General features: G+C 38.3%; 1 protein-coding gene across 3 annotated transcripts in view; it reads right to left on the bottom strand.

The window, feature by feature from the left end:
• Window positions 1–16,632, bottom strand: part of LOC143856077 (choline monooxygenase, putative (CMO-like)) — a 53,251-nt gene that overhangs the window by 15,709 nt on the left and 20,910 nt on the right. For all 3 annotated transcript variants that reach the window (XM_077366123.1, XM_077366124.1, XM_077366125.1), the window contains exons 3-6: window positions 10,649–10,784; window positions 5,240–5,314; window positions 4,894–5,106; window positions 3,714–3,809 (exon numbers count right to left, since the gene is read on the bottom strand). In XM_077366123.1, coding sequence (XP_077222238.1) covers window positions 3,714–3,809; window positions 4,894–5,106; window positions 5,240–5,314; window positions 10,649–10,784 — 520 coding nt within the window. The remainder of the gene's footprint in view (window positions 1–3,713; window positions 3,810–4,893; window positions 5,107–5,239; window positions 5,315–10,648; window positions 10,785–16,632) is intronic.

Raw genomic sequence — 16,632 nt, 5'->3', positions numbered from 1 at the left:
CTCTTCCTATTATGGTTTGGATGGTGGTTCCACTAATTGTGTGGGTGTAGGTGAGCACATCCTTGTTGAGTTTGAGCCTTAAGCAACAATGAACTGGTTGGTCACACCAAATGCTCCAATGGCATCCGAGTCTTGTTTGCCGATGGAGGATCAAGGTGATAGGAGGAGTGATGCTACTGGTCATGAACAGAATGAACAAGAGAATCAAATTGAAGAAAATAATGAGGGAGAGTGTAGAACATCACATAGAGGGCGAGCCTTGGCGTAATGGTAAGGTTGCTCCATTGTGACCTAGTGATCACGGGTTCAAGTCACGGAAACAACCTCCCTACAAAGCAGGGGTAAGGCTGCGTACATCTAGCCCTCCCCAGACCCCGCAATGGCAGGAGCCTCGTGCACTAGGCCACCCCTTTTTAGTGTAGCGCCTCACATCTTAGAAGATCGAAAAGAAGATTGTCAAGCCGGCAGAGTATCAAGATGAAAAATATGGTGAGCACTTATTCTTGTTTCTTTTCCGGCCCATTTGATGATAATGAGCCTTCTTGTTTTGATGAAGCAAAAGGGGTAAGAGAATAGAAGGATGCCATGGACGAAGAGATGAATGCATTTGTGAAAAATAAGACTTGGGATCTTGTTCCTAAGCCTAAGGATGTGAACCCGGTCACATGTAAATGGGTGTACAAATTGAAGCGGAAACCAGATGGGAGTATGGATAGTTTTAAAGCAAGGTTGGTGGCTAAAGGGTTCTCTCAAAACTATGGAGAGGCTTATGAGGAGACCTTTAGTCCCATTGCAAAGATGACTTCCATTCGAGTTGTTATCTCATTAGCTGCTTGTCATTGTTGGAAATTGTTTCAACCTAATGTTAAAAATGCATTTTTGTATGATGAGATTGACAAAGACATCTACATGGAGCAACCGACGGATTACAACTCAAGTGATCATCAAACCTATGTTTGCAAGCTCAAGAAAGATCTTTATGGGGTTGAAGCAAGCTCCAAGAGCGTGATATGGTAAGATTTCTGAATACTTACAATTTTGTGGTTATTTTGCTTCTAACTCCGATTCTAGTTTATCTGTGAAGAAAGAGAATGGGTTGCTTGTCATTGTGCTTCTTTATGTCGACGATATGATAGTTACCGGCAACAATGATGTGAGGTTGCAAAGATAAAGGATAGGGATGAGCTATCTATTCGTTTTGAGATGAAGGACTTGGGAGAGCTAGTCACTTTCTTGGCTTGAAGGTGGAAGCCTTAAAGGATGGCATGTTTATTTCTCAAAAAGGCTATGCGGAGAAATTAGTTAGAAGATTTTGGATGAACCAAAGTAAAAGATTTTCTACTCTTAATCCCAACATAAAGATAAGGCGAGAAGAAGGAAAGATTCTTCCGAATCCTCAGCCTTATCATGCTCTTGTGGGTAATATCATCTACTTGACAATCACGAGACCCGATATTTCATTTTTCCGTTGGATTTGTTAGTCGTTATATGCAAACACCACAGAAACCACACTTGGAAGCGGCAGAGAGAATTTTGAAGTATGTGAATTCTACCCTTGACTTTGGTTACTTTACAAGAGAGGAGTTGATTTTGTGTTGAATGGATTTACCGAGGCTGATTATGGAGAGGGGACTTGAATGATCGAAGATCTACTTCGGGTTGTGTGTTTTTGTGTGGATCGACAGGTATTTATTGGTGTAGTAAGAAATAAGAATCGGTGTCTCTTTCAACAATAGAAGCATAATATAAGTCCGCCGCTCTTGCTTCTCAATAATGTGTTTGGTTGCGGCGGTTGATTGAAGATGTTCATTTACCTATTCACAAGGTGACTACTATTCTCGGTGACAACCAAAATGCACTCAAACTTACCACAAATCCAGTTTGTCATACAAGAACAAAGCATATTGAGATCGAGCATCATTTCATTCGTGAAAAGGTACTTGATGGTACAATTGGTGTAGCGGAAGTAAGGAGCAAAGAGAACATTGCTGACAACTTTACAAAGTCACTTTCCAAATGACCATTTGAGCTACATAGGGTTAAGCTTGGACTTATTTCCAAAAAAATCACTTTAAGGGGGGGTGTTAAATTTTAAAGTGTATTTTTTGGGTAGCTTTTATTTTATTTTTGGTTTGAGAGATGTAATGAGGACAAAAATGTATTTTGTGTCCATGGGCATGTTAGTCATTTTCCTTAACTTGCATATGTGTGAGCCACACATGTTTGCTCCATCTTTTCCCACTACCCATCTATTTCAAATTCAAACCCTCACTTGCAACTCCAAGCCCACCACTTCCCTAAGCTAATAATACTCCACTTTCCCATACCCACTGCCACTTACCAAAGCCTTTGCCTCTCTAATTTCCTTAGACTAACCTGCTAACTAGAAATGAAATTGACCACCACTCTATGATCAATGAGTGCCAAAATCTCAGATCATGACCTTTTAAAATCAGAACATACTCTATTATCTGAAAATCACTAGTCTCGGAGAATCTGCACATTGCTATGGTCTTTGGCTCCCTGGTCCATACTAGTAACTTGAAGACGAACTTCCCAATTCCGACTTGACTCGGCCCTGTTATTGTACCACGCTCGGATCATAATCAAATGAGGCTATCGCTTAATCGCTGGCCAAGATTATAAAGTTCCTGCACATTTTTTATATTTTCACTTGGTGTTCGTATCAGACGTGGAAAATTTTATATAAGAGCTAGTGAAAAGGGTCACGAATAACTAGAAAGTTACAGATACATTCAAACTATACAAATGATAGCACAAAACAAGGGATAAATCAGAGTCTGGAAATAATATCTGGGAAGAAACATGGCCAACAAGCCTGCTAGACACAATGTTATAGAAAAATTGAGTGGCCTTGCTATATAGATATTTCAGACATTCAATTTAAAGATTGTAATTTAACAAAATCTGCTTGGCCTTGGGGTACTACTGGTGATGTAGCTTCAAAACCCTTATCCTTGAAGAACTATTTGAGGAAACGTTTCTTCAGTTGGTAGGCTTGTCCTCAACATCAAAATGTTAATATATAGGGTCTTGTCACAAAAGATTTCCAGGGAATGGCATATAAAGACTATTAGAAAATGGGAAGAGATAATTAAGTGTAAAGCTAAGAAACGAGCTCTAAATGGTCTCCACTGACACCGCTAACTATTAAGCTCAATTTCAGTGGCGCTCAATGTGAGTGGGATAGAGTGTTTAGAAATGATAAAGGCAAGGTCGTTTTGGCTTTCTCCTGGGTCTATAGGCATTAACAGTTCTAATGAAGCTGAAGCAACTCCCTACGAAGGCATGTTTTTCAGAAGGAGCTTGGCAGGAGGTTATGCGTAGATGACTGTCTTTCATTTTTTTCATGTACTTGAAAGGCTAGTGCTGTTGCAGATTAAATTGCACCAAAGAGATCTTTTAGATTTAGCACTTCCCCTTCCCCTATGTAATTGTTTCATATTATCATTTGGAAAAAATAAAGAAAGAAAAACCTTTTAGCCTGATAAGAAGCCATCTATATGCATCTCCATCTGATAATTGTTTTATCTGCAAAGACCCACTCTACAGTTCACATCTAAATAAAATGTGAGAGAATTTCAACTTTCAAAGCCAGCATTAAAATGCCAATTTTGACATTGTCAGAGCCAGGGGAGTGTGACAAGAATTATATGTCTACTACGAGAAATCACACCAAGGAGTGAGCATACTGTGGTAGAATATGACTCAAGTTTAAGACCAGATGCAAGACCTCCGTGTGCATATGGCACATGATAACCACCATCCAAGTAGTTGTCGCAAAAGACCTACATAAGAAAAAAGAGAGAAATTGTAACAGATGTTCCAAAAATCATCATCATCATCGTACTAAAACATAATTGGTACTGTTAAAGTATAAAAGATAAGAAACGCCTTTCTCCAAGAGCTTAAGCTGTTGGAGAAGTTGGTAAGTTAACATGGTATCAGAGCCAAAGGTCTCGAGTTCAAACCTCCCGGATAGAAAAAATCCACATGCGATTAGACCTAGCAAAAAGTGACCCGGACCCACGGGTCCACCCGGCCCGCCCGTAAATTCCAGGTCCAGGTTACCAATTTGTGACCCGTTTAAAATTGACCCGCGGGTCCACCCGGCCCGTCAAAACTGGGCCGGGCCGGGTGGACCCGCGGGTGCCCGTTGAGAAGTACAAAAGTTTTATTTTGGCCTTCTTTTCCCGTAATTGTCATAATTTTTTAATTTTCTTTGTAGGTTTTTTGGTAATTCTCATATTTTAATACATTCTTTTGGTATTTTTTTGGTAATTTTTCTACTTTGCTTCCATTTTTCCGTAATTTTTCATTTAAAACTGAGTACCCACATGATTATTATAAATTGCTATTATTTATTGCTAGCCACCTTGCGCAAATCATACTTCTGCCGAGCTTTGCAGCAAAGGATGGACGACAAGCCGAAAAGTAGCCTCGGCGAAAGTGGCTAGCAAATCCCTATACCAAAAAAAAAATCTTAAAAACAAATACGTCAAAAATCCGGGTGATCCGCGACCCGTCCCGTGCGGGCTGGGTGCGGGTCCGAGCTCAATGACCCGTAAAATTTTCCGGGTCATTTTGACCGGGACCCGTACGGGCCGGGTCACACCCGGCCCGGCCCGGCCGTTTGCCAGGTCTACATGCGATGGTCGGCCCAAAGTGGGACCACATGTGCCACACGTTTGCCAAGTGGGCCACATGTGCGGGGGAGTGTTGATGTATAAAAGATAAATAACACCTTCCTCCAACAGCTTAAGATTTTGGAGAAGTTGGCAAGTTAACAGGTACAAAACAAAAAGAAATTTTCCAATAATCAGAAATCCAAAAACACAGTTCTAGTGAAATTATCAACAGACAGGATCAAACCTTCCAGTTACATTCAATTGTATATTCACGTCTACAGACATGTCTTAGTGAAGAATCAATCCCATTCGAACTCAATATCCGTGAACAGCTCCCAAGCCATTCATTTTCCACTACCTTGCTATCCACTTTTGGTTGAGGCTTAATGTCTTTGTCCAAATTGATCAGTACAAATGGCCCCCAAGTAGCAATATTCAATGGAATAAGCCCAAATTCCTATTTCCCATAACCAGAACAAGAGACAAGATAATTCCTCCATCAGAAAAAGTACAAGGAAACAGAGAATGAAATATTTGAAAAGATAGAAAACAGAGAATGAAATATTTGAAAAGATAGAACTACTGCATACATTTGTTTCAAAGTTCTGTATTCCTGCAATTCGAGTAGCCTTCAGGAGTACTCCATCTAACCCATAGGTCCATCCCTACAAAACTCAGATGTTAGATATTGTATGAAATAAAACATATGTAAACTTTAGACAACCATGCAGAAGTTCATTTCAGCTAACTACTTTTTCCTGAACTCATCCTTTGAATGAAAGACCTAAAACTGTAACACAAGTTCTTGTTAAATAAGATAAGATTCATGAAAATTTGAGGAAGAAAAATAATAAATTAGTAGCGAGCCAAATAGTAAAATTTAACCACGCTGAAACACACTAATGAAACATTAACACAGCGGCATGCTTAGTAGGAATTGAAACAGGATAAATGAGAGAGAGAGAGAGAGAGAGAGAGAGAGAGAGAGAGAGAGAGACCAGAAAAGATAACCAAGAGCATAGTACCTCAGGCACAACATTGTGACAGTGGTAGATCAGTTATGTGGGCGCAACCCGATATACAACCAAATATAGCATATGACTGACTGTTTAACATTAAACAGAATATGGACATAAATTGTAGGAAGAGGAACTAAATTTTTTCCAAAAAAAAAAAAACAACAAGAGAGGCTAGAAAAATGTGGCGCATTGCATTTCTTCCTTTGCTCTTTTTTTTTTTTTCTAACAGATATGAAGGCCTGAGGCACATTGCATATGAGAAATGAAAGTATGGGGAAAGAAGAAAAAAGAACAAAGTAAGAATCTGATCAGAAGTGGTCAGAAAGGAGAAAGCGTAATGAGAACTGAGGAATAAAGGAGAACCTGATCATGGACAAAAAACTAAGACTAAGTGAAGCACCATATGGAAGAATACACGGATCAAGAATCACATGTTTTTCCACATTTTGGAAGCCACAACTGCATAAGATCCATACAGGATTGAAATATGATAGGTCCAATGGTCAACTATTTAGTCAATTATACAAGCTTACCAGGGTTTTAAATTTCGGTTTTGGTTTTCGTTTTGGTTTCGGTCGCCACGGAAATGGAGACGTTTTAGTTTTGTTTTTGGTGGAAACCCTATATATTCAAGGAAACATATGCAAATAATAGAATTTAAAGATGCAAGTTTAGGAAATGTTAGAATAAGCACAAATACACACTTAGGAACTGAATACATAAGAAAGTTAACAATCCATGATAGTTTAAAAACACCGAACACCTAGAGGCATGCACTTTCGTGCATGTCTGATAATTTAGTACATACAAATTTCACATGAAATTCATATAAATATTTATCTGTAATACATTCACTACATTTTGCACGCAATTAATATAAATATAATTATGTGATGCCATGGTTTTAAATTTCGGCCGAAACGTTTCGTTTCGGCCGAAATATTTCGGTTTCGGTGGAAAACGAAACGAAATTCACAGTGAGTCGGAAAAGTACCAAATTTCGCCGAAACATTTCGGAAATTTCGGCCGAAACGTTTCGTTTCGGTAAAATTTCGGTGAAATTTCGGAAATCTCAGTGAAATTTCGGAAATCTCAGTGAAATTTCGGAAATTTCGGTGAAACGTTTCTGAAATTTCGGTGAAACGTTTCGGTGAAGTACAAAATTTCACCCGAAATTTCGGAAATTTCGGTGAAACGTTTCGGATTTCGGAAATTTCGGTGAAACGTTTCGGAAATTTCCAAAATTTCACCGAAATTTCGGTGAAATTTTTACAAGATTTCGTCCGAAATTTCGTACCGAAACCGAAACCGAAACCGAGATTTAAAACCTTGTGTGATGCATACTAATATAGTATACCACTACTACACTTACGATTTTGATTTACACATTTTGGTTGTTTCGGTTTCGGTGTGGATGGAAAGGGAAACACTTAGGTCGTTTTGTGTCGGTTTCGATGGAAATTTAAAACCATGAAGGTTACATTAGGTTAGTGTTTCATGACAGGAAGTCCAGTGCACCTAGTCTACTGTACATATACTTGACGAAGGACCCATCGTTAAGCGGACTAGGAAGTATAGGTTCAATTTGATTTCTACAATCCATCAGTAAATTCATTTACAACCAATGTTAGAGTGATCCTAGATAGTAATTGAAAGCTAAACCAGCTATGCTCTAGCTCATATAAACTAGTAAATTATACATGGTTACATTTGGTTAGTTTTTCGTGACAGGTCTACTGTACAAATACTTGACGAAGGACACATCCTTAAGCGGACTTGTGAGTATAGCTTCTATTTGATTTCTTTAATCCATCAATAAATTCATTTACACCCAATGTTAGAGTGATCCTATATAGTAGAACGAAAAGCTAAAACAGATACATTTTGGGTTCTGGCCTTTCGCTCCTCTATCTACTTGCTTAGCCTTTTCTCTAGGGTTTCAATTTTGAGGTGTAGAGGCTAGATGGAATGCCCTCCTCTTGTATGTCCATTATCTCTTATATACACTTTGTAGTCCTCCCCGGGCCTGTTAAATTCTCCGGGTTAAAAAAATAGCTATGTTCCAGTTCATATAACTTGAAAGCTACCATACTGAAAATACTTATTTTTTTTTTTGAAAGTGACAAATTATGTTTATACCATGAAGACATTGGGGACCAGAGGTCCCGCCTTGCATTTACATAGTATTATGGCAAGGAGCGTGCTCCTGAACCATCAAAAGAAACAGATAAAAGTAATCGTAAATACATCAAAATAGAGTATAGCTTATCCAACCTGTCAATTTTACTGCTCCTTACAAAACTACAGACCCCATGGCAACCCCAACCAAAAACTATTTCCATACCTCCTCCCCAATTAATCAAAAAGAATTCTTCATCTCTCCGAATCATCAAAGGACAAATACATGTACAAAGGGGTAACTCCCAAAAAAACTAGAATCTCTCAAGCTAAGGGGAGCAGAATTTAATAACAACGATTCACTGCTTCGGAGTAGTGCCTCTGATAACCATGCCTAAGAAATTGAAATTTTCATGAATATCTTCATCATTTCATACATTCACTTGCTTCCTCTAAAAAACTCATCGAGATGAACTTGAACAAAGCAGAACAACTTCTGAAGACGAACTTGAACAACTCTCTCAAACCTAACCTCGACCTTCCATGCTAACATTCCTCCTGCGGCCTCTTCCGAGGACTATAAACGGGCTTCTTTAGACTACCAAATAATCAACACAAAAGTTTTCCTTCTTTTAATCCGAAACTCACAGCAGGAGTTTATGAAAGTTCTGAGTTGGGAGAACTTACTGCCTAATCCCCCTCCCTAGTCTTCTTTTCAGACTCTCTTGCTCTCACCTCTTTTTCTTCCTTGTCTCTTACCGCCATTGTTAGAAACATGTTTTTGGTGGCCCCCAAGTCTTCACCATACTCAATTCCAAAAACGTCCCCCATTGTTAGCAAATCATTGAATTCTTCCAAGAACGATCCACGACTTCCTGACTCTTCTGAGCTATCATAAATCTGCTTATCCTTACCTTTAGAGACCCCACTAGGTCGCAGTAATTCCCCGGCCCGCTGATCAACTTCCTGCCCCCATTACCGAGATCGCCATACTATTAATACTATCCTTAGATATCACCTTGACTCCTATAGAGTAAATGTTGGAATCTACTCTCAGATTGATAGATGAGGGAATAGATTTCCAAAGAGAAGTTATGACCAAAACCGAGGCAACAGTCGTACAGTGGTCATGGTTACCATAAAGCTGAGTTTGAACAACCTGACCCAGGTGCTGTCCGAGTGTCTCCATGGTTGACATAGACCAGGCATGAAGAGGAATATCATAGAATCTGAATCTAATGGTTCTGGCTCCCGTGTTATAAGCTGGGAACCAAGGATGAAGGGAGGAAAGGTATCCCCCCAGAGCATCACATCCACGCCTGAGATTCTGACTCAACGCAAAATAATATGTCCACTGAATTGATCGAATAAAGTTTTTGCAGCTTAGATAGGCCCCAACATCTTTTAGCCCATTTCAATACATCTTCTAGCAACCAAGCACTAGATTTCAAACTTTCGATAAGGCAATTCTTTAGACTTTTCTTTCTTTCCTCCACCAGGCCGACTGGGATCTTGAGGACCAAAGGATCGTCATGTACGTCAACAAGAGAGGGGCCGACTTTAGGCCTCCAAACCATGGCTGGAGCCAGTTTGGTCTTAGGCTTTGAGCAGGTCCTACATACATTGCGTGAGCCAAAGTTTCTGTAATGGCATTTCGAGCACATCCAATCACTATCATCCGTGGGCATGCGACGGTTAAACTCAGATGCTCTACGACCCGGGTTTCTTCTGGCCCCAAAGTCCAAACGCCTCGCTCTAGTGTCCGATCCTCAATACTTCCCAACAACCCCGAATGGGATCTGGGGGGGAGCCCACCGAGGCTTGACCGGATGATCGCCTTGCCCGAACAAACTTAATGTCCTTCGGCAGCAGATGTTAAGGACCCCCAAGGATTCAAACACTTCCAGAGCATGATACCCTGATTCGATAAAGTTTAAGAAATGTTCCACTATATGGTCAAGATAAGAAATCCCTAATATTCATTTTTAGTTTCCTCCTCTGTCCCCTTCTCCTCTTTTTTCTCACCAGATATTCTTTCACGAGAGAAAGTTCACATAGAGATCATGGCAATTTTAGGACCAAACCTATTCTCGAATTTCTTCTCCTCTTTTTTTTTCTTTTCTCTTCCTCTCCTCTCTTTCCGAAAATACTTGTTTTGAGTTCCTATAGTGGGCCCTATCTTGATTTAAAAATCACTTAAGAGACCTAAGTGACATAAAACAAAAGAACCGGAATGCTTTCAAGTTACGGTAGAAAATTGAAAGCATAAGTCGGTAGAGTGACTAAACTAATGACTAAAATCACTACTAACAAAACTCTGATGAACTAATGATGAGCCCCATCAGCATGTTTAGCCTCTTTTCTGATTTGTGAAGGATTGTCCCCCATAAGTCCATAACCACCATGTCATGCACCATATCTAAATTAGAAAAGATGGGGCAAATTTCATTCAAGAATCATTTCAGTATAATCATCCAAATATGTCCAAACATTAAGGTATACGAATATTCAGCACAAACACCAGAACTGATATGATTGTGCTTTCAAAACAGTATGTACACAAATTAGGAGTGGTAGAATTGCAGAAAAGAAGTTCAAAGCATAACTAGGTAATATTTTCCATCCAGACCTCATCTAATGGAGGACAAGAAAATAATGAACTCATGAGTATACAACGAGAAAAACTTGAAAATATAGTAGTCCAAAAAAACATATGTTACCTGTAACCATCATCCAATGCTAACTAACAGAAAGTTTAAGAGGATCCAACAAATCATTATTATATAATGGAGGACATGCAAATTTAGCTGTTAGAAAATGGCTGCATCAAGATGAATAACCATGAAGAATTGAAGAACTCACGTGATAAGGGCATACAAAGCAAGATTTCTGCCCACTGCCAGATGCAACAAGTGAGGCGTGATGGCGACATACATTGTGAAAAGCATGAAGGTTCCCATTAGCATCTCGACAGACCACAAACTGTACACTTCCCAATCTGCTGTTTCTATCTAATTAGTTACCTTAAAATGAAAATGGTATTTGTTAAAATCATGTCTAAAATACAGACAGACTATGATTCAACCAACAAAGCAACTGTATGATCGCTGAAAATAAGAAAGTTGCTCCACCTACAGGTCTAATCAAGCACATATTGATGATAGAAGGTTACAATTACAGCAATAGTGTAGACAGCACGAGAACCAGATGTTAAGACAAAAAATATATTTTGATATATTCCTAAGATTGGTGTTAAGAATACTATCTTGAGGGTAACATACAAATGTAATGGTCAGAAAAAAAAAAGGAAAATCTAAAGCATTAAAACAAATTAATAACAATACGTGAGGTGTACATTTCATATTTTATGTTTGGTTTTATTTTATTTTTCTATGTAGTTGGTGCGTATCTTTTATTTTATTTATCAAAGTACTGAGTACAAAATTATGCAAACCAGAAATTGGCAAAGGATGGCAAAGGATGGCAAATGAAGACGGAGATTTTCTTTAATTTTGTGATTTTATTTGAATTTTCGGAATATTTTTTATGGGTTTTAGAAAGTCCATGTTCTCCAAGAAAGTTTGGATGCTCAAAGCTTCTAGAGTTATTTAACTTGAAGTAGGAAGGTTGAATTAGGACTGGTTTATAACCAGAAATAATTTAGTATAGAAATTAATGCTCTTAAGGTAGATTTGGGATTGCTTTATTTGGAAAGTTTCATTTTATTTCATGGAAGACTTCTAGGTTACTTGGGACTGTTATAGAGGTGTTCTAAAGTTAGAAAGTGTGGAGGGAAACGTCCATGATGTTTGTGTCCAAAAAGGAAGGTGTTTCAAAAATTGAAGTTTATACAAAGAGTCTATCTTTTATCCACTATTTTCTCTTTCGGGCACCACCATATTCTGCTCTCCTTTTGTCAATATTGAGATATGCGCTTTGTTTTGTTTTGGGCTGAGCTTACACTTGAAACATATGATTGTTACTCTATTTAAGCTGCATTGAATTATGAAGAAATGAGTATTCTAGACAAATTAAAATGAACTAAAAAACACATGATTCATTATGTTAAAATTCTAAAGCAGAAAGTTCACGTCTAGGCTGTTATATAATCATCTGGCAGAGCTCTCCAAAGGCTAGAGACATTGTTGGATACAAGTATGAAGCACAGTACCAATTCCAGTGGGAATTTTGCTTGCTAAATTGCATTGCGGTTGCAAGTTAAGAATAATATTCTCAGCTAACAAACCAAGGATGGTATGTTTCCAACCCACTCAGCTTTCAAGAGTTGGTGGGATTTGTTACTCATCCAAGCATAACCTTTGCTATTGGTTAACTTTAAGGGTTACTGCCCCATCCTCAAGAATGTGTATATGTCAAGAGTAACATATAGCACCGGTGCGAACCTATGCTCTAATACCAATTTGATACGAACCTATATTGTGGTACCACTTTGATGCAAACCTAAGGTTTGCGGGTCCTTTTCGGAGAACATTGGAGCTCAAAGTGTCTAAGGTTCAATTAAATTCAATCCTATCAACCCCAAATCAGATTTAAGTTCAGAAACTTGATCAAATCTTAACTAGGGTGTGAACACATGTGTTAGCCTTAAAGATTAGTCATCAACAAACTTAGCAAGGTTTTAAATTTTGGTTTCGGTTTCGGTTTCGGACACCATGGAAATGGAAACATTTCAGTTTCGATGGAAATCCTGTAAAATCAAGAAAATGTATGAAAACATATGCAAATGATAGAATGTCAAGATGAAACTTAAGGGAAAGCTAGAATAAGCACAAATACACACTTAGAAATCATCATATAAGCAGAAGACAACCATCCATAATGGTTTAATGACTTCAAACACCTAATGATATGCACTGTCGCGCATGTCAAACAATTTGGTACCTGCGAAATTTCACATGTAATTCATACAAATATTTATAAATAATGCATACAACACATTTTACATTCAGTTCGTATAAATTTAATTATATAATATATCTAATATATCATACGACTATTAAACTTACGATTTTGGTTTATGCATTTCGGTCATTTCGGTTTTGGTTTCGGTGGGGACGGAAATGAAAACATTTCGGTCATTTCGTGTCGGTTTCGGTGGAAATTTAAAACTATGATTAATTGCACACGTGTTAGCCTTAAGCCCTTATAGATTAGTCATCAACAAACTTAATTAATTCCAGGCAAAGTATGCAACAATAATCTCACATCAAATGATATCAGATTTATAAATAAGAGCAGAAAAGTCTTAAATGTCTGTCCACGATCTAAAAATACAGAAAATCACAAACACTTAACTAGGGTAAGGTAATTTCAAGTCAAAAGATGGGTGAAAGGATAGTTGACCAGAAGGGTGAAGACAGCAAAATATAATCAAGAAGGCAGCTGAAATAAAATAGGACTGGTCTCATCCGATAGTGTACGCATTAGCCTCAAATCCCATGATGAAGGAGGCCCAAGAGGAAGAGAAATAGCAGGAACCACGATCTGAACAAGGGCTGCCCCAATCATGTCGATCGTATACCAAAGGATGAAAGCATGGTGAAATATACATGTGGACAGTCGCAGCAGCAATAAACAAGTAGGTGGTAGAAAACTGCAATAGATGGAGAGGGAGGTAAGAAATAGATGGAACGGCCCCTATAATCAGCAGGGAATCTCAGGTAGGAAAGGAGACCTAAGAATAGAAGGGGGTGAAAAAAGGAGGGGATAAATTGACTGTAATCAGCAAGATTAGCAGTCGGTAGATAAAGATAGACTAAAGGAGCTGGATGGACTGTTGGCTGCACCAAAAAGTGCAGAGAGCGGACGCCAACAGTCAGGGAAAAAATGGGAAAGACCAAAGGAGGATGGAGGAGGGAGTAGGGAAGTTATCTACTGTAACAGATTGGGAGTGTCGGACAGCAACCTGCTGTTCGCAGGTCAGCAGGGAGAAAAGAAGAGGGGAAAGGGAGAGGAAAGAGAGAAAGAAGAAGAGAAAAGGAGGAGGGAGGCGGGGAAATAGGAGAAATGTGGGCTGAGGGGAGGTTCATACTGTTGGGAAAGTTGTCTTATTTCCACAGCCCGAGTGGGAAGGCAAAGGCAGAAATAGAAACTGCCGGTTTTGGATTTTTGGGTTTTCTTTAGAAAACCTAATGTATAAATGCCTTATGCAGCAAGAGGGTTGGTGTGGCAAAATTCAGGAAGCCTTTGTGTGTCGGCTGCACAAGGGACGGCAAAAGAAGAGTAAGTTTTCTCTTGCTTGAGGTAGGAGAGAGAAAGGAGAAGAAAGGAGAGAGAAAGAGAGAAAGGGAGAGAGAAGGGGTTTTTCTTCATGGGATTTTCTCTTAGGTTTTCTCTTGGGGTTTTCTCTTGGGTTACTCTCTTGTACGGTTTTGGGTTGAGAAGCAAGGAAAGGGTTGCGGGTTTCTGGGTTTCTGATTAATCCATTGTAATCCTTGTATTTTGTTTTTCTCATAGTGGAAGATCGTGTTTCTTGCCCATGGGGTAGGTTTGGCCGAACCACGTAAAATCTTGGTGTTCATCTAGTGGCTTGTTTGTTACTTTTACTTTTCCGTTTAATTTGTGCACGATCGGATCGTTTTGCCAGGCGGATTTTCTCAACACATACTATTTTTAGTAAGTCTTCACTTACTAAAAATAGTATGCTCGTGCTTCCTAAAAATAGTTGGCCGCACTTAATAAAAATATTGTATTTTGAATTAGTGAAGGTTTTAGATTTTGGTTTCGGAATGCGTTTCGGTCCTCACCGAAACCAAAATTTCGGCCCAAATTTCAAAATTTCAGGCAAAATCAGACGAAACCAATAAATTGAAAATTTATCTTGTCCTAAATTTCACCCGAGAATATTAAATAATGTTAAAATTTTGTAAGGTTTCGGGTTTACCGATTTCGGTTTCGTTCTCCATCGAAACCCAAAATTTCGGTCGAAATTTAACACCTTGGTGATGTGTGGGCCCTAGGTGATGTGGACAGCCACACATCTAGGGATAATAAATACCACAAAATGGAAATAAATCCCATCTGAAAAGATAAATTAAAACCTATCTAGAATATCTCAAGTAATTGAATGGAGAAAATAAAATCCTCGAGTGGGTCGTTACATATCAAGCACTGACTTGCTCTCTATCTATGGCGATCTTCAGGTTCTTTTTTTCTCCAATGCTAACTAGAAGGACTCGGATAGTTGGATGTAGGTCCAAGTCAGGTTTGTACGAAATTTAATAGCATATTACCTAAGGATGGGTATTATATACAAAACAGCAGCAGGACAACGAGGGAGGCATGAAGCCCCATAAACAAACACTAGAAGGTGCAATGAAGTGGTTTAAAGTATCTGCCAATACCAAGATATATAGGCTGGTACGTCTCAGCTTTCCAGTTAGACAATACAGAACAAAGTAAAGGCGTACCATATCATCAGAGTCAATATTTATCTCAGACAATGCAACATAATATATCAGATTTTGAGGTGTCCAATTCCAATACATATCAGAAATCCAATACACACGCTAACTAGCAAACCTTCCAGTCATGTGTTTGCCCCCACAAATGAGAACGTAGAGTGCAAACACCTACATCTGCTACTTTTCAGAGGTAATTGAGAAACCAGAAAAAATATGGAGAAAATGGTGAAGTGGCAACTAAGGAATTTTTTACGACTCACATTTCCTTTTGGAATGGCTTACGTTCTAGAATATAATCAAATGTATAAAACTATAAGACAAGCCGAGCCGGAGCAACTGTTCACCCACCAACAACTAGCGAGACAAGTATCACAGCGGATGAATCAGATGAGGAATTCACAAATGGGTGCGTAGGTTTAAGGAAAGTACATGGATGAGAAATATGCTTTCGAACATAGCAAAGATGGCCAGTTTGACCTGATGAGGTGGGTAGATATACTTCATTGGGAGACTTTGATGGCCCTTAACACTCATTACAAGTAAACCTACACTTCCAGGGACTTGCAGTTCTGGTCAGTTATATATTCACATTTTCTGGTGTGACGTTTGCATTTTGTAATTAGATGCTACTGTTTTTGTCTAAAAAGATTTTGAAAGTTTCTATTTCTTACCTTTATCTTAGCTTTTGTGAGTGTATATCTCCCTCTCAATGCTACCTATGACTAATAGATATTATTTAGCCCTGATTATAAACATGTTTATTGAAAACGTTTAACTACAGTAATAACACATTTTTACGGCAGTTATAAGAAATTCTGAATAAAGGTATTTAAAATGAAAAAAGAAACTAGCTCTGAAGTTTGGTGGGGAGAATATATTTTTTTAATGGGAAGAATAAAATCTTGCTAATAAAACTAAAATAACATACTAAATAGAAATTACGTGATATAAAACATCTCTGGACTTTAACTAATCTCAAGAAGTTGTTTTTAGTCTTTTAACATTCTTAAATCTTTCAAAATTAAGTAACCTTCTATCAAGCAGAACCCAAGAATCTCAATTATACGACCAACATCAAGTTGGTTTGTTAAAATATTATAAAAAAGGCAGCAAAAATGAACTACAAGAACAAAATCTAAATTTAAAATATTGTAGACACCCTCATTTTGCTACACTTTAACCAACAATAACTTAATATATTGATCCATGGAATTTCATTGGTAAATTATGCATCCTCACATTCCCTGAAAACCAAAATGATAAAGAGATGTACCTGGTAAGATGATTAGATCCGAAAAATTGAAAAAATACCCTGATTGGTGACTTTAGAGTATTAAATCCATAAAAGAGTCCATCTATCATGGATTTATATGTTTTAGGTCATTATGTTTCGATCTGACTTTACGGATCTTCAATCAGGAC

The sequence above is a fragment of the Tasmannia lanceolata genome, unplaced genomic scaffold, assembly GCF_043159265.1.
Source record: "Tasmannia lanceolata isolate RefF3 unplaced genomic scaffold, GAP_Taslan_0.1 ptg000023l, whole genome shotgun sequence".
In the NCBI taxonomy this organism is placed as follows: Eukaryota; Viridiplantae; Streptophyta; class Magnoliopsida; order Canellales; family Winteraceae; genus Tasmannia; species Tasmannia lanceolata.
The sequence above is the reverse complement of the archived record's forward strand: the minus strand, read 5'-3'. Positions and strand labels throughout refer to the sequence as shown.